This window comes from Lactuca serriola, chromosome 4 (assembly GCF_051521515.1).
Source record: "Lactuca serriola cultivar US96UC23 chromosome 4, Lser_US96UC23_V15, whole genome shotgun sequence".
In the NCBI taxonomy this organism is placed as follows: domain Eukaryota; kingdom Viridiplantae; phylum Streptophyta; class Magnoliopsida; order Asterales; family Asteraceae; genus Lactuca; species Lactuca serriola.
Window position 1 is genome coordinate 376,678,571 of NC_136411.1, and position 25,409 is coordinate 376,703,979.

General features: G+C 39.9%; 2 protein-coding genes across 2 annotated transcripts; one reads left to right on the top strand and one right to left on the bottom strand.

The window, feature by feature from the left end:
* The first annotated feature begins 4,278 nt into the window (after positions 1-4,278).
* Positions 4,279-5,145, top strand: LOC145099795 (uncharacterized). Its single transcript, XM_079037301.1, has 2 exons — positions 4,279-4,408; positions 4,475-5,145. The coding sequence occupies exons 1-2, from the start codon at positions 4,279-4,281 to the stop codon at positions 5,143-5,145; spliced, it is 801 nt and encodes a 266-aa protein (XP_078893427.1).
* A 968-nt stretch (positions 5,146-6,113) lies between these two features.
* Positions 6,114-8,119, bottom strand: LOC145099796 (uncharacterized). The gene is made up of 4 exons (XM_079037302.1): positions 7,766-8,119; positions 6,594-7,236; positions 6,331-6,507; positions 6,114-6,289 (listed from the first exon to the last, which is right to left on the bottom strand). The coding sequence occupies exons 1-4, from the start codon at positions 8,117-8,119 to the stop codon at positions 6,114-6,116; spliced, it is 1,350 nt and encodes a 449-aa protein (XP_078893428.1).
* Positions 8,120-25,409: the final 17,290 nt, after the last annotated feature.

Genomic DNA, 25,409 nt, shown 5'->3' on the forward strand with positions numbered 1-25,409 from the left:
GAAGCTAGTCTTGGTGTGCATACTTTGGATCTGAGCTTTGCAAGGGTGGGAGCATCACTTGGAGGTAAAAGCTCAGAACTTTCCTTTTCATTTTGGTTTTTGTGTTTCATGGTCCAATTTCTTAGGGTTTTGTCCCAAGATGGAGACTTTTTGAGTAAATGGTCTCCATAAGCCTTGATCTGCCCCATTTCAGCTTTGGGTGTGTTGTAGATGAATAAAAATCCAAACTTGGTCGTCATTAAGGAGTCATGCATGAATTATGGTCTTAATGAGAAAAGGGATAAGAGGTTGGAAGAAGTTATTACCTTTTTAGCCATGCAAAGATCTAAAGATTCTGACTTTATGGGTTAGGAGGCAGTAGAGTGCCTAGATCTGTGATATGAGTTGTAGTCTTAATCGTTTCAGACAAAAACTTTTGAGAATGGGACACTAGGACTTACGTTGGGCGTAATCCCAGTACGCGTCGCGTAAGGGGTCGAGTCCTCTGATTCTGGTTAGCCGGAGTATGCCCCGCGTACACGAATTGGTACGCCCCGCGTACGACTTGCTGTTGACTTTTTAGGGTTTTGGTCAACCTTTGGACTTTTGGGTTAGGGAGGGGTAAAATGGTCTTTTACCCTTCTGTGGAATTGTAGGAGTGGGTTTAATCTAGCCTTTGAGAGCCATTATTTATTTGAGGGTGTTGTTTATGTGTTTAGGCGGGGGCTAGACCAGTGGGTTCGAGTGCGAGATTATCTGAGATATCTGAGGTGAGTCTTCTCACTATACGTTACCTAGAGTGGTATTTATGTGTTGACCGGAGGATCTTATGTGCTATGTATGAGATTATGTGCTATGAACGAGTTTATGTGCTATGTGAGATATGTATGTTATATGATTGTATAGACCGGACCGGAGGGTCCACCGATACAGACCGGGCCAGAGGGACCAACGAGCTATGACCGGACCAGAGGGTCCAACGAGCTACGGGACTGGAGGGTCCCGCTGAGACACATCGACCAGAAGGTCGTACTGTAGCCTCGAGTGGCGTATGTGTTGTATGAGGTATTTTGGGGAACTCACTAAGCATTTATGCTTACAGTTGTTGTGTTATGTGTTTCAGGTACCAGTGAGGATCGCGGGAAGGCGTCGGCATGATCCGTACACACACATGAGGAGATTTTATACATTATGATCTTGGGTTGTAGTTATGAATTAATATGTGAACAATGAGATTTTATAATATTAATGAATGGAGATATGTTTTTAAAATGTGAAAAAAAATGTTTTGAAATTACGTCGTTACAATATTTCCTTGTTTATTGGTTGTAATGTAGGTTATTCTTTAAGAATGAAATACGGAAACTATCATATTCTTCAAAAATAAAAGGCTAAAAAAAGACTGATGGTTCAAGAATGTTGCAGATAGTGTTGGTTGTTTGAAGATGAACAAAGATGATATGTTGGAAAGAATGTTGGGTTTTCCTCTTTCGACAAAGCTTCTTAAAGAATACAATATATGTCATATGTTTTTTCTATATATTCATCTAGAATTTTGTATATTATACAAAGAATGTAGTATATATTACAAATAAATTCTTAAAGAACGAAGTATAAAAGGTTGTGTGTATTCTTTTTAAATGTTGTATATATTCTTCAAAAATACATAAATTCTTCAAGAATGTTTGAATTCTTCAAGAATCCTTGAGTTGCATAATGAGAAAAAAGTTCACTGTCACATAATTGTTTTCCATTTTCACACATTCTCATTCATTCTTATGCATTCTTACTTATTCTCATTCAATGTCTATAATGTCCTTAGATACTAGTTTTTTTTTAAAGAAAGTATTGTTAGTGTGTGATGCATTACATAATAACTATGATATACCATAGCAATCTTAGCCAATAAACAATTAAAATCCAAGGGTCCAAATCTAGTCATTCAATCACACAATATTTGCGATTCATATTTAATCCTAACCGTGTGTGTGTGTGTGTGTGTGTGTATATATATATATATATATATATATATATATATATATATATATATATATATATATATATATAAAGGGGGGGGGGGAATTTAAAAATTTAGTCACAAAAAAAAATTCCAGCTATAGACATGCATTCCGCGGAGGACCCTCCGCGGACCTCCGCGGAATGACGTCATCTCTGCAAAGTGGCTGAAAAATAGGTTGTTAGCCTTTTTAAGCATGCTCCGCGGAAGGGGTTCTGCGGATTCAATATAACCTCCGCGGAGAGAGCTGATTGGATCTCGTAAATACCCCGCGGAGAGGTCGATGCAGAGCTCCGCGGAGAGAGTGATGCCTCCACGGAGGAAGCAGTTGGAAGTCATAACTGAGTCTGCAGAAAGGGGGACGCGGAGCTCCGCGGAGAGAGTAATGCCTCCGCGGAATGGGTGGATGGAGCGGATTTTGAAGAGTTTTTTGATACAAAAGTTTCTTTTTCATATGTTTGTTTCATTTTGGTCGATAGATTAGTTCGTTTTCATTTGATTTTCAAAACCAAATATGAGTTTTGTTATTTTATGTACTGGAGATTTTTGGCAGATAAGTAATGGGATTAACACCTACGTTAGACCAAAGTTAAACAACTTGGGTTTACTGCTTCCGCCTAATTTTGATTGTCGAATATTGTTTGTTTTGGTCAAAAGTAAGGCTAAGGTGTTCAATAGTAATATATCATTGTCATTTCAACACCCGGTTCATGGGTATGTGATGAATATTTTAGATGAAGCAGATGTTCATCAACTCATAAATAAACGAAGGAGATTGTGCATTTGTATTTAGAGGTGTTTCAGGGATTGGTCGAACAGATAGAAGCGGCTAAGAAAGTTGTACCATACAATGTTGAAAACATTGTATCTGATAATGTTGAAGATTATCCAGAAGAAGAAACTATGGCGTTGAATACGATTGAAGAAAAAAATTTATATGAGTTTGGAAGACTGACTGAAAAAACTTTCTCAAACGGTGAAGAGTCAAATGAAGGATGGTCAGAAGATGAGTTCACACACGGGAAAAAATCTTCAGACATATTTTACGGTATGCCTCCCATACCTGATTGTCCTGATCCTATTGTTGAACCCGAACCATTTCACAGTTTAGGTCCAAATGATGATATGTTTGTTCGTCAAACATATGACAACAAACAACAACTAATTTTTGCTTTGAGTCTTAAAGCAACAAGAGAAAAGTTTCAGTTTAAGACTAAACATTCTAACAAAAATCGTTATGAGGTATATTGTGAAATTGAGAACTGTAGTTGGCGTTTGTATGCAAAACGCCTTGATCCCACTGATGAATTTGAAATCAGGACTTTCAACAACGTGCACACATGTTCGTCATTACAGATACACCCTAATCATAAGCATGCTAATAAAAAAGTCATGGGTACTATATTGCATGAGATTATGGGAAAAACTCGTTCCAAGGTTTGGAGGCCTAATGAAATATCAAGGGATTTGAATGCTTTGCTGGAAATCAACGTAGATTACAAACAAGCTTGGCGTGCGAAACAATATGCTATGGAACTGTTGTTGGGATCCTCTGAAGAATGTTTTGCCAAACTTCCTATTTATTTTCACAATTTGAAGAGGCATAATCCCGGTACAGTTGCGTATATTCAAACAGATTCTGAAGATTGTTTCGAGTGTTGTTTTTATGCCATTGGGAGCACGGTAAATACAAAAAACTTGTTGTTATTTAATATATAATTTTTGTAAACAAATTATAGAGTGTTTATGTGTTCCATTTTTATATATTGCAGACACGAGTGTTCAAAAGATTTTGTCGTAAAGTTATAATTATGGATGGTGCTCATTTGAAGGGTGCTTTTAAGGGAACCATATTGCATGCAGTAGCTATGGATGGGAACAACCAGATACTGCCCCTTGCGCACGGAATATGCAAAAAAGAGAGTGGTCTTACGTGGACATGGTTTCTTGAAAAGTTGTATGAATGTCTTGGTGATTGTCAAGAATTGACTTTTGTAACTGATAGGGCCGATGCAATTCGCGTTAGTATTGAAAATGTTTTTCCATATGCTCATCATGGCTTGTGTGCTTTTCATATACTAGGAAACATAGTACACAAGTTTGGGAAAAATGATAAAACAAAAGTGTTGTTTTGGAGGCTTGTGAAAGCTTACAAAAGAAATGTTTTTGAAGAATTGTGGTATAGATTTAGTTCTACTAGGCCGCAAGTAGTAGCGTAACTAAGTGAAATTCCCCGTGCTAAATGGACTAGAGCATATTCGCCATCGAAACGTTACGATTACATGACCTCGAACAGTGCAGAGTCCATGAATGCTTTATTTGTAGATGCAAGGAAGATGCCTATAATACCCCTTCTTGAGTTCTTCCGACGTCTTTCACAGGAATGGTGTTACAAGCGTCGCATCGAAGGAGGTATGAATTTTATTTTGACTTTAATTAGGTCGAATAATTAGTTAATTATATATATCTTCTTTATAGGGAAACGTTCAACAGTGCTAACCGAGTGGGCTGAAAAAGTAGTTAGTAAAAATGAAGAGCGTACGACAGGATGGTCTGTTTCTGGTGTTTCAGATGCACTTTATGAAGTTCATGATTTTAAACATGGTGGCATAGTTGATCTGAGGCAAGAGACTTGTACATGCAAATATTGGGAAGGAACCGGGTTGCCTTGTGGTCATGTGATAATGGTCTTGAAGCACTTGAAAAAAAGTAACTTCGGACATCTGGCTATAGATGCTTACAAAATGGAAACATACCGAAGTACGTATGAGGAGCCGGTTTACCCCCTTCCAGAACCGTGTGATTGGGAGATTCCTGCTGACATGATGGTTGTGAAACCCCCGATAATGGATACATGTCAAGCAGGTAGACCGAGAAACATAAATCGTATTCCGTCTCAAGGTGAGGAACCTATAATAAGAAGGTGTAGTAGATGTGATAGTACAACACATAATGCAGTGAGTTGTCCGGCATTGGTCCCAAAGAAACAAAAAAAGGCTAGAAAAACTAGTACGACATCAAGTAGTAACACAAAAGGAAAAGGGAAAAGGACTCAGGAGACGCTAGAGACGCACGGGACACAAGAGACGCGTTGGGCGAGTGGGACGCAGAGAGAAGACTATTGTTCAACGTTTGATTTGAATGATTGATGTTGTATTTATAATTAATTATGTTTTGTTTTAGAGGACATTAATTTGTCTACTTTGAGCTGGTGTGTTTATTTTAAACATGATGGGTAATATTATGATTATATTACTGCATAATTACTAGTAGAATAATAACTAATACTCGAAGTTAATACATTCAACAAACTAGAAACATATAGTAAACGTACAACAACGGTAACTAACTTAAGGGAATTGCAAAGGATACTTTTCTTTCTCCATTGTTATGTAGTCGTCCCTTATTCTTATTTTATCTTCCATACGGTCCTTTTGCCTACCAAGTTCTATCATTTCTGCATCCTTGTCAGCAAGCCATTTTTCAGACAGTTTGAGATTCTTCTTAGTTTTTTATCCATTCCTCATGATCTTTGATTTTTTTTTGTAATCTTCATCCTTTCCTCAACATCTTTGCACTCCGCCGCAATGAGTTCACGACGTTCAGTGAGAGCCCGGGACGAGTCTTTATCTTTTTTTTTTGTTGTTCTTCAGCCCATTGTAGTTGTTGCAAAGTATCCTCCGACATATATGGCTCTCTTAAATTTGGTGATGGTGCAAGAAAAGGGTCGATCGGATCACAATAGAAACAATCAACTTCGTTGCACGATCAAATATACAAAGATGAAGATGAAGTCATTTTAAATTTAAAAAAAAATTATAACTCTATACGAATAATCCGACGACCAGCCATGACTATATATATTCCCTTCCACTCCGCAGAGAGCTGTTGTCAGTCCGTAGAGGTTTTCGTCAATCCGCGTTACTGCGTTTGTCAGTTCGCATAGTTTTTGTCTAGTCGTTGTCATGCATACATATTACAATTATGAGAATACAATTATTTATTTAAAGGTAAACATTTTTTATTAAAAAGTAAACAACGCCAACAAACCATTACAAGTACGGTTAACATAGAACTGAATACATACTAACATTCGTTGTGATCCACACAATAAAGTTCAATTGAATTGGCGTGGAGGTAAGACCACAACACTTTCGACTGGTTTTTCCCAATGCCTAAGGGTTGGAATATGATTGACTGTCTCAGTTTGATAAGCATTTCGATACACCGCTGTACTTAACTTTAAATTTACCATTTGATGGATTTCTGCAATTTCGAGTCTGTGTAGTGAAGCTATAGCATGGTCACAAGGTATACCGCATTTTGCCATTTACCGCAACTACAAATATCACGGTCTAATTGTACATATTCGGTTGTTGAATACTTAGTCACTTCATATCTATCGCCAACAATATGCGTAATCCTACAACCATCCGAGTGCATAAATCTTTTATGAATCACCTTAAGTGCATAAGGGGTGAGAAGATTATGGAAATCCCCTATGAAATCAACTGAATCAATAAAAAAAATTATAATGTCATAATGTATAATAAACATATCAATTCACCGTTTTAATGATGTCATAACTTATAATTACCTCCAAACGCAGCACGTCGAAGATACACTGCTTGCATCGAGTCATGAACCATTTCAATGATTGTTGTTATTGGAAACTCATGCGTGTTTGTTTTAAACCAATTGACAACATCGGGAATGTCAATGAATTTAACATTGAAACGTACTCTTGGAAAACAAGCCCGTACCCATTTTGCAATGGGAATATTGTCAAGCCAATGAAGATCATTCCCATTTACCTCATTTTTTAAATTGTTCAAACATGCATAAAATTGAGATAAATTATACGCTTTACACGTCTTCCAGAACAACTGTTCTACGACTGTATTGGTTCCGATGGAAGCGCGTATTTTCTCGGCTATATTTTTACAAGAATAGCCATGATATGAATCAGGGTAGACTCTTTGGACTGCAAAGTCTATAGAATCAGACATATGGCTTACGAAACCAAATTCAATATTGTCACCTAAACAGTCTTTAAGCCTCCTCATGAACCATAACCATGAATTGTCACAATTTATGGTTCCCAAGGCAAACGCTATGAGAAGGGGTTCATGATTTCCATCTAAAGCAACAACAATGTACATGGATGTTACATACGCCCCAATTAGAGGTACTTGACCAACAAATATGATTGGTATCATAGACGTGAGAAACGTACGAATCTGTAAGTCAACATAAGAATATTAGGCATATAACAACTTGAAATAACTAAATATTTATTTACTATAAGGGACTACATACCACGCATCCCAATGCCACGAAACAAATTTGGAAACGATTGTACTGATCCTTCGTAATGTACATGAAGGTGGTAGGATTACTTCTTTGCAGATTATGGAAAAAAGTCGGTAGGCTGGAGAAACTTTTCCTTAATACGTGATTGACTGAACTCATTTTCACAACTTTCGACACCTTGTAAATTTTCGTCATGGTTGCCCAATTTATAAGGAATTAGTATACATTATTCCGCAGAACTTACTTGTCAGTCCGCGTAAATGTGTTGTCATTACGCCTAGCTTATTTTTCAGTCTGCATAAGCTGTTTGTCAGATAATGTTTTTTGAATGTATGGTTTTGTAACATTTGTTGGTCAAATATATATTTTTTAAAATAAAGGATAAATACCATATTACATTTAAATAAAGAAATACAAGAACAATACAAAATACAGTTCTACTTAAAAAAACGGTACATTTTTCAAAAGATTCCAAGGGGCTTCAAACTCGAAACTCTGTCCGTTGCTAATGGATTTGTATTCTTCTTTAGCAACCTCCAAGATCTCTTCCTCAGTATCATTGACACGATCGTCTTCAATCTTATTATAAAGATCGTTGAATAACACAACTTCCGTTTTCAATTCATACCATTTTGTAGCTATATCAAGCGTGTTGCGATGGTTTTGTATGGTGGTTTCAGCGTCAGTATTAAAGGTATTCGTTAGTTGGACGAAAAACATTCTATCCTCCAAACTGGTGTTCTCTTTGACATTAATATATGCACGAGCTAGAAGGAAATACTCGCTAGCGGTCCATTGGTTTGAACCCATTGTAAAACATACAAAGCACATGAACTAAAATACCTTAGATGAAGTGATACATTGTTGTTTGTCGTTTTATATACACTTGTTAGTCTGCGTTACTGCGTTCCCAGTCCGCGTTACTGACTCGTAAGTCCGTGTTAAGAAACTCTCTATATATATTATTCGTTGTCAGTCCGCGTTACTGACTCGTAAGTCCGCGTTACTGACTCGTTAGTCTGCGTTAAGAAACTTTATATATATATTATTCGTTGTCAGTCTGCGTTACTGACTCGTAAGTCCGCGTTACTGACTTGTTAGTCCGCGTTAAGAAACTTTTTATATATATTATTCGTTGTCAGTCCGCGTTACTGACTCGTAAGTCCGCGTTACTGACTCGTCAGTCCGCGTTACTGACTCGTTAGTCCGCGTTAAGAAACTTTTTATATATATATTATTCGTTGTCAGTCCGCGTTACTGACTCGTCAGTCCACGTTAAGAAACTTTTTATATATATTATTCGTTGTCAGTCCGCGTTACTGACTCGTAAGTCCGCATTACTGACTCGTAAGTCCGTGTTACTGACTCGTCAGTCCGTGTTAAGAAACTTTTTATATATATTATTCGTTGTCAGTCCGCGTTATTGACTCGTAAGTTCGCGTTACTGACTCGTCAGTCCGCGATACTGACTCGTCAGTCCGCGTTAAGAAACTTTTTATATATATTATTCGTTGCCAGTCTGCGTTACTAACTCGTAACTCCGCGTTACTGAATCGGCAGTCCGCATTACTGACTCGTTAGTCCGCGTTACTGACATATCTTTGCATAACATACGTTTGTATATATATTAAACGTAGTGTCTATACGAAATTCAATTCTTTAGTTGATAGTAGATCAATTAAGAAATGGCGTCCAATGTACCAAGTTCTTCGAATGCAACAACTCCATCTAATGCAGCCTCTCCAACAAATTGTACATCTCCATGGACGCCAACAGAGTTGTTGGTCCTAATACAAAGCTGGATTACCATTTACGAGGGTCTACCAGTAGTGGCTCCCCTTAATTGCCTTGTAGGTGATGAATGGTCCCGCCTCATAGCTTTGTTCAACTATCAGGTCGGGCAAGGACACAAACGACTAAAACTTAATATTGTTAGTAAATGGATGGATTTAAAGTTTAAGGTCACATGGTTCAATTGATGCTACAATCGTGAGAAAATGCGACGATCTCAAGCAGATGATGAAGAACTTCTTGAAGATGTGAATGGATATTACCTATGCGAGTTTGATGGACATGATTTCGAGTATACGGACGTTTGGAATCTGGTAAAAGATAAAGCTTTTTTCATGTAGATGAGTATTTTATTTCCAATGTTTTATCTAATGTTTGTTAGTCGTAAGAAACCTTATTTTTATGTAGACGAATCTATTGTAATGTATTCATGTTATTTGTAATGTTTATTTTGTTTGAATGTATGGTTTCGTAACATTTGTTGGTGAATTATGTTTAAAAAATATAAACGATAATTACAAGATTACATACTACCAGAAGTGACACGATTACATACTAGAAACAACTATTTAATATTAATATATATACAAAGTTCCTAATATCAACTTATACAGTATCCCAAATAACATTTGCCATCTTATTTCTGTAGAGAAATGCAGCTTCTCTACATGTCCTTGAATCGCCACTGGTACCCAGAAACAATCATTTCCATAAACATGCATACAAATACTCTACAATCCCCTCTTTCAAGACTATATTCTTGTTGTGGGGCGTCTACAACATCAACAAACTCGACCTTTGCTTTGTCTCTGTGTCCAATGGGGAAATGGCTCCAGTAATCAATGGCATCCAACTCTGAGATAATACTATCTCCAAAACTTTTGAATTCTCCATTAGTGTTGTACGTTGAGAAGTAACCCGCAACTCGTGCTGAATCAAAAATTTCTACTTTCCAGGTATCTAAATGTAGAACCGCCAAAAACCAATGGGCATGAACAACATTTATTACAAATATAACCTGCAAAAAAAATATATAAATTAAATACTAGTAATTTCAGTAATATTATATATAAAAAATAATAATTATTAAACTTAACTAACCGTATCCACATCCTTCCATTTAGGACAACCTCCAAAACCATCTGCTACATTCCTAAATAAATATGATTTTTCGGGTTCCAAATTGATTCCTTGAGGATATAGAGTCCACCGAGCGTTCGTCGGCCTTTCCATCAACAGGGATCTCCATATAGCAATATGCTATACATTTTAATATAAAAATGTTAGAATTATTTATATAGATTTTTGTCTAAAAAATAGTTAAAATTTTAATTAAAGGAATCTTACTGTAGAAACTAACCACCCTTTGTCACTAACAGAAAGTAACCTCGCCCAAAAATCCATATCTAGTGGGAGCATATGCAACCTATGTTTAGTGATCAGTTTGGGAGAGATTAAACTCCATTCTTGCCAAAAACTCATCGGACTAGTAGTATAAATATTGCCCAACAAGAGATTGTTTGAAGGAACGTCACTACTCTCTGCATTGACAATGTCCTCATTTGTTTTTTTAGGACTCTCCTCTATTTTTTTCTTCCTTGGCTTGCTGATTTTCTTTACTTTTGGTGTCGATTGCACCTAAAAAATCAACATGTTTAATCATTATCAATAATGTAGTATTTTTTAAAAATATCAAGTTTAAGATATGAGTTTTTTACCACTGTGAACGGAGTAAGCTGATATCATGCTGGAGCCCTCTTTCGTTGCGGCCTACCAATAGGAGTCACTATTTTTGTGTCATGTTCACCCAAGTCTGGTGACGGCTCCATAGGTGTAGGCACAACTTTCTCCTCCAAACCAGCATAGTCGAATTGCGTATCATGGCAATATGCTTCTTCACCCTCTTCGTTTATCATCTCCTCCTCTTCCTCCTCATCCTCTACAAACCGTTTGTTTGGCTCATCTTTTTCTTCTAATACACGGTCTACTTTAGATGATAATTCAGCCACGATGCCTAGTAGACGCTTCACTAATGCCTTTGTGCTACTCTTCTTCTTCTTCTTTACCACCCTCGTTTCTATTTCAAGCTGTTGCGAGGAAGAAGCATTTGTGGCAGATTCAGTCGAACATGTATCCGACTTGTACATACTTCTACGAGGAGGCGACTGAACAACAGGTGGACTATTTCGGACCGGACTGTGTTGCGGTGGAGGAGACTCTTCATGGTTAAGAGTCCAATTCACGTATCAAACATAAAAGGGCAACATCAGCTCCGTCTCGTTTGCCACCACTTGAATAGGTTGGTTGTTAGGCTGCAAAAATTTAAAATTAAAATCAAATTGTTACTTTAAAATGAAAATACGTGGAATTTGTAAGTATAAATAATCCGTAATATAAAAAGCATACCACATACACGTTGATTATTCTACAATAGTTCTCCCAAGATAACGCTGATTTACTTCTCCAACACCTCATCCTTGGCAATTCTGTCGGGATGCGTACATAAAATTTGGTTGCCTCAAGGAACGTCTCCAAAATCCAGATCTATAGAAAGAAGTTGAATTTTATTATCGTATAAAAACAAAACAATGATAAGTAATTAATTTTATTAGAAAATAATCTTAAATTGCATCATAAAACCAGGAACAGTATACTTGTGTATTTTCTTGGATTCGAGATTGGCCTCCTTGAATTGTCTAAATTCTACTGTTTTTTTAAACATTTCACGCATCATCCGCGAAGTATACCTCTAAAGATACGTACCCCATGCAAACCTGCAATATGAATATTATTATTATTATTATTATTATTATTATTATTATTATTATTATTATTCTATTAGTACACAATATTTAAATGTAATACATGTTCCAATCATCTCTATTATTAGCAATATTGTATATTGCAGCGGGAATGCACGTTTTGACGTCGTGTCCGTGGAGTCCCTTCAACACAAACACTAGCTGGATAAGCATCACAACATCTTCATTTTCAATTTCCAAATATTTAGGAGACATAATGAAGTCTTCCAAATCTTTCAACCGCAAACGTACATCAGAAATGTCTGGGAACAAACGAGCACGAAGACTTGAATTTGACCCGCCTTTTTCGTCGTAGAGTAAATCCACATAACGACCAACTTTTAAACCATAAATGAGAATATATTCCGTTTCACCAAATTCCAAATGCCTCCCTTCTATATCAAATAAAAATCTCCCCATTTCAAATACTTCTTGAGTCCTTACTTCGTGCAACGTCATCAGATGCACAAGTAATGGATCACCATGTGGGATATGCATCCCTAAAAAATTCCAAACGGCGAAGCTTCGAATACTTGTCGTTGTGATTGTGTTAGCCACGGAAAATACTTATTAATGATGGTACCCACCACACCTTTTAAAGTTAAATCAGCTTTTTGATTGAGGTCTAAGTGCTGCAAAACATAATATTTAAATTTAATTTCATATAACAGAAAGATAAAAAAAATTTACAAAATCACTTTTAAGGTCATTCCGCGGAGGCAGGTCATTCCATGGAGAAGACTCTGTGGATAGACCTCCAGCCTCCGCGGACCCTCTTTTCTATATTTCGTGGAGCATTGGTTCACTCCGCGGAGGCTATAGGTCATTTCGTGGAGAATCCTCTGCGGATAGACCTCCACCCTCCGCGGAGCCCCTTTTCTATATTTCGTGGAGCATTGGTTCACTCCGCGGAGGGTCCTCCGCGGACTGATATAACCCACCGCAGAATGGATCTTCCCACCGTCGAACCCTAAACCCCCTATTTTTTCAGTTCTTATCAAATTTTTTTTGAGAATTCAGTTTAATCTAACCGATTTTCAACAATTTCGTAACATTACATTAATAGAAATAAGGGAAAGTGACAATTACCCGGGAACCTAAACCATCGCTCAAAATATTGGGGAGATTCTCGTCCATTTCTACTGCCGGAAGTGGATCTTGAAAGCCGGTTTCGTCGTCGTCGTCGGTCGCCGCTGTCGGAGAATCGTCGTCGTCGGTCGTCGAAATGCTGTCGGAGAAGCCGGCGGAGAGTCGATGCGTAGACTCGTCTTCGATAACGAGGAATGGAGGACCAGTGGGGGACCAAAGAGGAGGGACCGGTTTTGTGGAAAAGATGAATGTGAAATACCAAAAATGCCCCTCTCCGCGTAGGTAAATTACGAAAATACCCCTCTCCGCGGAGGTCCGCAGAGGGCCCTCCGCGGAATTCATGTCTATAGCTGGAAAAAAAAATTTGACTAAATTTTTAAATTTCCCCCCTTTTTTTGTCTATACCCGGTATTTTCTCATATATATATATATAGAGAGAGAGAGAGAGAGAGAGAATTCTTAAAGTCTTAAAGTTCCATAAGCTCCAAAAGAAAGTAATCACCACTGTAGCAAAAACCTCCCGCTGAACATTGTCAAATAGTTATAACATATCAATGAAGATTAATCGAGCTATATAAGTTATATTAATCTATTTTATAACATAGGTATTTAAGACAATTTGAATGTAACATTTTAAATTTTGAGTATTTAAAAATACGTGTTTAAAATTATATATCATATAAAAAGTTGTTGGATAGAAGTGTTAGTGTTAGACAGCCAGAAGTTATCGAAACATGTTGGTGTCACTATCATCTTTGGTTATAAATATGGGTCAATATTGTTGTTTTAAACCAATAAACTATCCAAAATGCTACTTTAGTCACTAAAAAATCTCAAAATAAAATTGTCAAGTTTCATATATACGAAAGTTACCTCAACTAACTAGTGTCGATATCCCTGGATATGAGTTCTGAGTTGTACACCACTTGAATACTTATTGGCTTATAACGCGAACACCATATCATATTTTATCTTATTCCTTACCAACCATATAAGACAAAATTGCAAAAATGGTCCCTGTGGTATGCATTTTTTTGGGGTTTTCGTCTAAACCCTTACTTTTTTGGATTAGTGGTCCTTTTGAGCTAGTTTCGTTGCGCTTTTAGTCCCTCTGAATAGTGAAATGACTGTAATACCCTTGGGGTATTTATTTTCCATTTTTCTTTCATTTCTTTTTAAATCTAATACTTATTTATTTATTTATTTATTTTGATAATTAAAAAAATAACAACGGGTCCTCTCTCTCTCTCTCTCTCTCTCTCTCTCTCTCTCTCTCTCTCTCTCTCTCTCTCTCTCTCTCTCTCTCTTCAAATCCTTAATTTAGATCGTCAGCTTTACCTTTAGCCCTATACTTGAGAATTCCAACCTAACGCTTCTTCTTCTAGTTCGTTCATCCCGAGCAAACAAATCAAACAAAAAATCGATATGTTTTACTAGTGGTTTGATAAGAAATTCGATGTGTTTTCGCACGGTTTTTTGGTAGAAAAAATTTCATCAAATGATCCTCGACGCCGTCTTCAATCTTCTCCCATCGGACGCCTATGTCACTTAACTGGACTCTCTTCTAGGAGGTCGGGGTCACTGCACAGGCTTGTCGTCTTCCTGCCTCTTGTACTCTGGTGTCCTCCTTGAGAATTCCGATTTCGGCCTGGATCGTGAACTAGGTCCCGACGAAAACTTTCAGGAAACAAAATTGTTTCAGGTAGGTTAGTCCCAATCAAATCCTTTCTATTCTAGCACTGTTAATGATGTTAGATGAAAGAGACTAATGTTTCTAATTGTTCTTGGTCGTTGCACGATGATCTCTACTTGGATATTGTTTATACATCGCTTCTAAATCTCAAGATCAAGGTGAGACTGAGGTATACGAATGAGACACAGAAGCTTTTATTTTGTTGTTGTTTTGGTGTTTGCAAGAGGAGAAAGGGGTGTGTGTGTGTTTGTTAAAGTGTTAACCCAGAAAACCATTTTGAGCTCTCAATAAAGAGCTGAACCAGATACACACAATGCTGAAATCGCAACCAAAATTATCAAGCAACACCTGAAAACCAGATCTTCATGTTATCTCTTGTCCCCTCGCCATTCAGTTATTTATGAGTGTGTTTGTAAGTTGTTTAGTTATTTCTGAGTGTGTTTGAAAGCTGTATGACATATCAAAAATGGGTTTCACCCTGACTGTAACATCCGTATTCCCAGGTACATTATTTATTCATTTATTTTGGAGATTTTGAAGGGACTCGGCGAGTTGACACTTAGACTCGCCGAGTAGGATCGCGAATTCTATCCGGGTTAATGACCGGACTCGGCGAGTCGACTAGTGGACTCGGCGAGTCCGCGCTGTTTAATGATGTCCTAATTCCCGGGGTCTGGGACCTATTTAAAGGGGCTTATACCCACCATTTGCAGCTACCAGACCGTTGAGTGAAACCCTAAGAGATCTAGAGCGTTTGTGAGGAAGAAGAGGCCATTTTTGATCCTTGTGTAGGTGTTTTTGCAAGATGAAGGTTACCAAGGAAAAAGGGAACTGAAGAGGGTGCTATTTTGTGGATTTCAGAGCTTAGGGACTTCATATTGAGGTATATATTCGATCCTTCTTCAGTTTTGGTGTAAATCTTTGAGAGTTAGGGTTTCTAGCCCCTTTAGAGTATGAATTGTGGAGCAATTGGTCCCTTCTTGTGTTGAGGCTTCGGATCTGGATCCAAAGAGGTCCAAAGACCTTAACTCCTTGATCATTATGGGTGGCATTGGGAGATATGAGCTTAGGGTGACATATTGAGGCCATTTCTTCAAATAGAGCCATTAGGTCTTTGCATGGGCATCAAGATCCAGACTTTACGTGTTTATCTTGCTTAAGGAGGCCAGATCTATGGGTTAGAGGAATGGATCTGACCACAGGAGGTCATTTGAGTTTGAGCATGACATGAACTCGCCGAGTCCCAAGAACAGACTCGACGAGTAGGGTTAGGGTTTCCCGTAAATCACTCAGTTGGTAACTTGCTGAGTTGGGGGAATGACTCGGTGAGTCAGAGGGAAATAGAGGACTGGAGTTCAAGGCGGAACTCGCCGAGTTCATAATGGGACTCGACGAGTTGAGTCGAGGTGGCCCCGCGATTCATGACAGGTGTAACTCGTCGAGCAGGGGAAAGACTCGACGTGTCAAGCGAGACTAGAAAGATAGTGGACACGTGTAGACTCGCCGAGTCGCCCAAGTGCACTCGACGAGTCGGGTCAAAGTTTGACCGTTGACTTTCGTTGACTTTTAGGGTTTGGTCAACAATGGGGTCTTTGAGTCAAGAGAGGGGTAAAATGGTGTTTAACCCTTCTAAGGGTGCCAAGAGAGGGTTGAGTCTAGTCTCGAGAGTTATATTTATGAGAGTATTTACTTTATGTGATTAGGTGGAGGCTAGACCATATTTCTACCGAGTCATAGATTTACCGAGACATCTGAGGTGAGTCTTCTCACTATACTTTACCTAGAGTGGTAACAGAGTTATGTGACAGTGTATTTTTGAGTTATGTGCCAGTGTATTTGTATGCTATTTATGTGTTGAGATTTATTGTGATATGTGATATGCATGATTCAGAGTTATCAGAGTTAGGACCAGTAGGTCCATAGAGTTAGGGCCAGAGGGCCCACAGAGAGTTGGGACTGGAGGGTCCCACTGAGACACACTGACTAGAGGGTCAACAGAGTTATAGCCTTGAGTAGCTAATATGTGTTAGAGTGGTATTTCGGGGAACTCACTAAGCATTATGCTTACAGTGTTATGTGTTATGTGTTTCAGGTACCAGTGATGATCGCGGGAAGGCGCCGGCATGATCCGTACACACACCCGTGGAGTTTATTATGATTTGATCTTGGGATTTGTAATGAGATGATGTTGATACATTGTTTTTCGAAAGTGATTATGAATGAATTTATATGGTTTTAAAAAGTGAAAAATTGTTTTAATTTTTATGGTGTTACAAGTTGGTATCAGAGCCTTGGTTTGAGGGATTCGGATGCATCTTCGGGCGTATCTGAACTCAAACTGAGGATTTGAGAAAAAATTTGATAACAAAACAATTTTTAAAAGAGTAAAAAGAGTTTTGAGACAAACAGAGCAGATCCGTGTGTACGATTAGCCAACGCCCGAACGGTGATTTCCCAAAATACCCTTGCAATAAGTGTTATGAGATATATTATGCTATGATATATGATGAGTTATGTTAATACATGATAGAGTAGACTAGGTATTCTTATTAGGACTAAAGAGGCCTGATATATGATGCCTTAGTCTAGGAGTTTTGCTGCTAGAGATGTTTGAGAATGTTTAGATAACAGTGAGGAGCTTATGAGAGATCTGCTAGTGAATAGCATATGATGAAAGAGAGTAGAGGACTTGGGATTTGAGACTCTGGGAGGAGGACTTGGGATGAATGCTGATGCAGTGTGGACGGTAGTATTGGGCCCGTACTACTGAAGACACCGGGTCAGTGCGCAGTCCAAGTAAGAATCCTTAGAGTACAAAGGAACAAGTAGGGTGGAGTTATCGATTGTGAGTATACTCGAGCGAGTCCCTAATATTCTTATGTTGTATTTCAGAGGGAGATCATGGTTGGGACACGCCACACACCAGAGAGCAACGATACGAGTGATGCAGAGATCCGTAGGATCATCCATGAAGAGGTGGCTGCGCCCATCAGGGCAGAGATACCAGAGATGTTCGGGTCTATCAAGACCACACTGATAGAGACATTCGACGAGAGATACGCTGATATTTCTGAGGCTGTTGTTGCTGCGGCCACTACAGCTATAGCTGCGACTAGGTCGCAGGGTGGTGATGCGTTGCTGTTCCGAGAGTTCAGCAACACAAAACCACCGAAATTTGATGGGACCTAGGATCCGATTGTAGCGATGAGGTGATATAAGATATAGAGGGGTGTTTCTTACTTGCTCATCTCCAGAGCATTTGAGAGTCCGGTTCGCGTTGAACCAGCTTTGCTTAGGAGCGAAGGACTGGTGGAAGTTTGTGACGAAACACTATACGCCTGCTGAGCTTACTGTAGTGACCTGGGAGAGGTTCACTGCTATATTCCGAGATGAGTACGTTCCCCAGGTGGAGAGAGAGCTATTGGCACAGGAGTTTCTGACCATCAAGCAGGGTACCGAGTCTGTTACAGTGATTACTCGGATGTTCCATGAGAGGGTGATGTTCTGCCCAGAGCACGTGTCCTCCGAGCAAGCACGTATGAGCCGATATCTGAGTGTGTTGAGGAGGGATATACGAGAGTTCGTCGTGAACTCGACGTACCGGACATTTGCTGAGCTTCAGTAAAATGCCCGGAAGAGGGAGATAGAGATGGAGACCCAGGCTAGGGAGGAGGCTGAGTCTCAGGGGAGAGATCGGCGACCGACACAGTCTTAGCCGACAGCCAAGCGGGCCAAGACCGCTGATTCGAGATCTGGGAGTCAGAGGGGCCGCACTTGTGGCAAGTGCCGCAAGAGCCACGATGGGGTGTGCAGAGCAGGGTCTTGCTACAAATGTGGCAAGGAGGGGCATATGGCCAAGGATTGCCCCAAGGGGTTTGCAGTATGTTTTCACTGCAACCAGACCGAACACCGGAAGGCAGAGTGTCCACAGTTGCGAGGGACAGCACAGGGAGCATCTCAAGAATTTGCCCCTGCTGCAGTGAGAGCTACAGACAGTCGCCCCGCAAAGGCCGAGGAACCGAAGGCACTAGGGAGAGCCTTCCAGTTGACCGCGAAAGAGGTCCGCGCAGCGCCCGATGTCGTGGCTAGTATGTATTCTTTCATGTATTTATTTTTTTATGTTGAGATATTGTGCTTATATTATGATATGCGTAGGCACTTTTCTTGTGAGTTCTATACTTGCTTTAGTGTTATTTGACTTGGGTGCAAGTCGGTCTTTTGTATATTTGACTTTTAGCTAGCACATCAGTATTAGTCAAGAGGCGTTGAGTCGACCTCTGAGAGTTTCCATAGCTGATGAGAGAGCGGTGTATGCCACAGAGGTGATTCGAGGTTGTGTACTCAAGATTTTCGGAGTGGAGTTTCCGATTGACTTAGTTCCTATCAAGATGGGAGATGTCTGTGTCATCGTGGGCATGGACTGGTTGAGCAGATTTGGGGCGGTTATCGACTGCGAGCGATAGCTGGTGACCATATGAGACCCTAGTGGGGGAGTTCTTATGGTGTACGGCGAGGGTATACGTTCTGGGTCGGCATTTTGTTCGGCCTCTAGAACGAGACAGAATCTACAGCAGGGTTGTAAAGGTTTTGTGGCGGATGTGATGGATACAAGGGTTTTTTCAAAGAGACCGAGGTTAGTTGATGAGGTTTCGATAGTGCATGAGTTCCCGGATGTATTTCCGAAGGAGTTTCCGGGTGTACCTCCCGAGAGGCAGGTAGAGTTCCATATCGATTTGGTTCCGGGGGTTGTGCCTATCGCCCAGGCGCCCTATCGCCTTGTGCCTCTAGAGATGTAGGAGTTATCCTTGCAGCTTCAGGAGCTGCTGGGGAAGGGGTTTATTCAGCCGAGCAGCTCGCCGTGGGGGGTGCCTATCCTTTTTGTCAAGAAAAAGGATGGTTCACACCGGATGTGCATTGATTACCGGGAGTTGAACAAGTTGACGGTCAAGAACCATTACCCGTTGCCGAGGATCGACAATTTGTTCGATCAGTTACAGGGAGCATCTTGGTTCTCCAAGATCGATTTGAGGTCTGGATATCATCAGGTGAGGGTGCGAGATGAGGATATCCAGAAGACAACGTTCATGACTCGTTACGGGCATTACGAGTTCGTGGTGATGCCTTTCAGGCTCACCAATGCACCGACGGTGTTCATGGATCTCATGAACAGAGTGTGCAGGCCGATGTTGGATCGCTCGGTGATCGTGTTCATCGACGACATATTGGTGTATTCGAGATCCAGAGAGCAGCATGAGGAGCATTTGAGAGAGATCCTTGGAGTTTTGAGATCAGAGAGGCTTTATGCCAAATTCTCCAAGTGTGATTTCTGGTTACGAGAGGTCCAGTTCCTAAGGCACCTCGTTAACCAGAATGGGATATTGGTCGATCCGACCAAGATTGAGGCAGTAATGGGTTGGGAGGTGCCGAGATCCCCCACCGAGATCAGGAGTTTCTTAGGGTTAGCAGGCTATTACCGGAGATTTATCAATAATTTCTCAAAGATCGCCGTGCCACTCACCAGATTGACCCGGAAGGGTGTTGCTTTTTCATGGGGCCCAGAGCAACAGACCTCCTTCGAGACACTTCGCCAGAGACTATGCGAAACCCCGGTGTTAGCCTTTCCGGAGGGGATGGAGGACTTCGTAGTGTATTGTGACGCGTCGATATCAGGGTTGGGAGTAGTGCTTATGTAGAGGGGGCATGTTATAGCATATGTATTGAGGCAGCTGAAACCTCATGAGTCGAGGTATCCCACCCACGATCTGGAGTTGGGGGCAGTGGTGTTTGCCCTCAAGATCTGGCGTCATTATCTGTATGGGGTTCGGTGTACCATATACACGGACCACAAGAGCTTGAAGTACCTGATAGCGCAATTTGAATATGCGCCAGAGGAGATGGTTGGATGTGGTAAAGGATTATGACTGCGAGATCCTATACCACCCGGGCAAGGCTAATGTGGTAGCTGATGCCTTGAGCCGTAGGGCGGAGGGCGCCCCGATGCGAGACGTTTGCATGAGATTGACAGTGATGACACCGGTGTTGGACACCATTCGTGGGGCCCAGGCTGAGGCCGTGAGACCAGAAAACCGTAAGAGAGAGCGGGTTATCGGGCAGGCATCGGAGTTCGTTACCGATAGCCGAGGGCTTATGACATTTCAGGGTCGGATTTGGGTACCGTTTGTGGGCAGAACGCGTACCATTTTGATGAAGTAGGCGCATCGATCGAGGTTCTCGATCCATCCTGGAGCCACTAAAATGTATTTGGAACTGAAGAGAGAGTATTGGTGGCCCTGTATGAAGAGGGATGTCGCATGGTTTGTAGAGAGATGCTTGACCTGTCGCAGGGTTAAGGCCGAGCACCAGCGTCCACATGGTAAGCTACAGCCATTAGAGATTTCCGAGTGGAAGTGGGAACAGATTACCATGGATTTCATCACCAAATTGTCGAGGACTGTGAGACGTGTCAATGCAATTTGGGTGATTGTGGACAGGTTGACGAAGAGCGCTCACTTTCTTGCTATTAGTGAGAGCTCTTTTGCTGAGAGGCTGGCAGAGTTGTACGTGAGAGAGGTGGTATCACGGCATGGAGTATCGGTCTCGATTGTTTCAGATTGAAATGTGCGTTTCACTTCCAGGTTTTGGAAGAAATTTCATGAGGAATTGGGTATGAGGTTGCATTTTAGTACCGCATACCACCCACATGCTGACAGACAGAGCGAGCGGAAGAATCAGACGCTCAAGGACATACTTCGGGAATGTGTATTGGACTTCGGAGGGAGTTGGGACACATACTTACCCTTGGCTGAGTTTTCCTATAACAACAGCCATCATTCGAGCATTTCTATGCTACCCTTTGAGCTGTTGTATGGGAGGAGGTGTCAGACTCCCATTTGCTGGGGAGAGGTAGGGAAACGTGTGATGGGTAGTACAGAGATTGTGCTTCAGAAGACCGAGCAGATTCAGTAGGTCAGACAGAGGTTACTGATGACCCAGAGCCGTCAGAAGAGTTATGCAGATAGACGACGGTTAGAGCTCGAGTTCCAGGTCGGCGACTTCGTACTCTTGAAGGTATCTCCTTGGAAAGGAGTGATTCGGTTCAGGAAGAAGGGCAAGCTGGGACCCTGTTATATTGGTCCATTCCGAGTGATTGCGAGGGTAGGCCGGGTAGCCTACCGGTTGGAGCTACCTGCAGAGTTGGGCCAGATTCATGACACCTTTCACGTATCACAGTTGAGGAAGTCTATAGCCGACGAGTCGACAGTGTTACCAATTGAGGATATTCAGGTGGATGCGAGCCTGAACTATGTTGAGAGACCAGTTGTGATTATGGATCGGAAGATCAAGTTTCTGAGGAACAAGGAAGTGCCCCTGGTGTAGGTCCAGTGGCAACATCGGAAGGGGTCCGAGCTGACTTAGGAGCCGGAGCGAGAGATGCGTAAGCAGTATCCAGAGTTGTTTGCGGAGTAAGACTTCGAGGACGAAGTCTGATTCTAGTGGGGGAGAATTGTAACATCCGAATTCCCAGGTACATTATTTATTCATTTATTTTGGAAATTTTGGAGGGACTCATCGAGTTGACGCTTAGAATTACGGAGTAGGATCGCGAATTCTATTCGGGTTAATGACCGAACTCGGCGAGTCCGCGCTGTTTAATGAGGCCCTAATTCCTAGGGTTTGGGACCTATTTAAAGGGGCTTATACCCACCATTTGCGACTACTAGACCCCTGAGTGAAACCCTAAGAGATCTAGAGCGTTTGTGAGAAAGAAGAGGCCATTTTTGATCTTTGTGTGGGTGTTTTTGCAAGAAGAAGATGACCAAGGCAAGAGGGAACTGAAGAGGGTGCTATTCTGTGGATTTTAGAGCTTAGGGACTTCATATTGAAGTATATATTCGATCCTTCTTCAGTTTTGGTGTAAATATTTTGCGAATTAGGGTTTCTAGCCCCTTTAGAGTATGAATTGTGGAGCAATTGGTCCCTTAGGCTTCGGATGTGGATCCAAAGAGGTCCAGAGACCTTAACTCCTTGATCTTTATGGGTGACATTGGGAGATATGAGCTTAGGGTGACATATTGAGGTCCCTTCTCACTATACTTTACCTAGAGTGGTAACAGAGTTATGTGACAGTGTATTTTAGAGTTATGTGCCAGTGTATTTGTATAATATTTATGTGTTGAGATTTATTGTGATATGTGATATGCATGATTCAGAGTTATCAGAGTTAGGACCAGTGGGTCCATAGAGTTAGGACCTTTGGGTCCATAGAGTTAGGGCCAGAGGGCCCACAGAGAGTTGTGACTGAAGGGTACCACTGAGACACACTGACCAGATGGTCAACAGAGTTATAGCCTTGAGTAGCTAATATGTGTTAGAGTGGTATTTTGGGGAACTCACTAAGCATTATGCTTACAGTGTTATGTGTTATGTGTTTCAGGTACCAGTGATGATTGCGGGAAGGCGCCAGCATGATCCGTACACACACCCGCAGAGTATTTTATGATTTGATCTTGGGATTTGTAATGAGATAATGTTGATACATTGTTTTTCGAAAGTGATTATGAATGAATTTATATGGTTTTAAAAAGTGAAAAATTGTTTTAATTTTTACGATGTTACACTGTATCCGATAATGTTTTTGAATAATTTTGGTATTGGTTTGTTGATTTGTTGTAACTGTTGAGGTTTTAAAACTTTAGTCTATTTTTTGTGTGTATATTTCGAGTTGCAGGTATGTATGTAGGTTCCTGTAAAGTGTTGTGTGTGTATGTTTTAATTTCCAGGAAGAAATTTGAGTCGAAAGGAGGAAGACGATAGGATGAGAGAGAGAGAGAGAGAAATAAAGAGAGATGTGGGACCAAATTAATTATTTATTTTCTTTTTCATTTAAATTAAATAGAAAAAACATAAAAAATATATCTGAAGGGCATTATAGTCATTTCAATTTTACGAGGGACCAAAATTACGTACAAACATGGCTAAAAGAACCATGAATCCAAAAAAGTCAGGGTTTGGACTAAAACCCCCCAAAAAATGCGTACCACAGGGACCATTTTTACAGTTTTGTCTAATTATAATAGCCATGGAAAAAATCTTAATGAAATAATAATAATAATAATAATAATAATTCATCGGTGAAAAAATAAACTATTGTGACATACTAACAATTCTGTAACTACTAGGTTAATATGCTTGAAAAATACTGATAAAAAAAAAACACTAATTAAAATTTGAAAGTGTAACTACTAATAAAAATTTATTAATTTACAAAGATAATAGTTTTGTTTGTAAGTTTATACGGTAATAATTAAATAAACGAGCAAGGAAGAAAGATGATTGGAAACAGATAAGTATGTCGAGCAGTTGAGTTAAATATGAAGTCCCATACTCTTATTAAAATTTTAAGAATCGAATTGATCAAGATTTAGGCTTGATAGTTCTCGACACGACCCGCGACACGACACAAAATAAACAGGTTTTGGTTGAGTTTTTCAACCCGTCAATCTGCCAACCCGTCAACCTGTTTATTAAACATGTCATATATGAGTTTCTCAAAAAATATATGGGTTGACTCGACAACACATTTAGAATTAAAAAAAAAAATTATATATTTTTTAAATTTATTAAGTATTATACACTATACATTTATACTTTATACTATGACAGGATACCCAATATCATTGACCATTTGACCCGTGGGTAACCATCTGCTGATTTGCATTGCAACGCAAATGGTGTTTGCCCTAAATAATCTAAATATCCCACAAAAACGACGACATTAACGATTGAATCATTATCGAACGATGTCAGCGATTGCGATTGAATTTATCTATGTTTGTGTTAATGTTTTAGTTTTAACATGTTTCCATGAATGTTTATATTTTTTATTTGAATGTTTAAGACTTAAGTTTCTAAAATTTAGATATGTTTGCATCAAGAATTTATTTATGTTTAATTATCAATTTTATTTATGGAATCTGATTCACGAACATACTAACCAAAATCTGACTCACAAACCATCCAACCTGTGAACACGTATAAATAAATGGATTGACGGGTTATATATGAGTTTGTATTTCAAACCCGCCAACCCATGACTCGCCAACCGTGACCTGTATAATTAAATGGGTTGTGTTTGGGTTGGTATATTTTGACACACCAACCCGTCAACCTGCGACCCGCCAACCCGAACTCAACACGATTTAGGGGTGTCGAACGTGTAAACTTTTCGGGTTTCGGGTAGAACGGGTATTTCTTTATGAAAATAATACCCGATACCCGACCTATATTGTAATTCGGGTTTTCGGGTTTTGGGTATTTGAGTTTGATGTCGGGTCGGGTAATTATCGGGTATACCCGAAAATTTCTTAAATGACACTTATTGGTATTTTTTTTACATGTTGGTTGGTTTAATAAAAAATTAGGTAGGAAAATACTTCATACAATTAACAAGTACGTCTATAATAACAATACAAATCATGATAATATGTTATGTACTTTTTTAATTCCATTACGTGCGATAGAGAGAAACTGAGAATTGTGATGACGGTTTAGGACTTCAGCTTCAGCGTCGTATTCTCTTTCCAAGTTTGTGTCGACTGTCGAGCCGTCGTTCATAAGAAAGAAACGAAGATTTTTTTTTTTATTTGAAGTGTGCGTACGTGACTGCATTGTATATTTGGTATTATTTAAAAAACGAATTCGGGTATTCAGGTATACCCAAAAATAA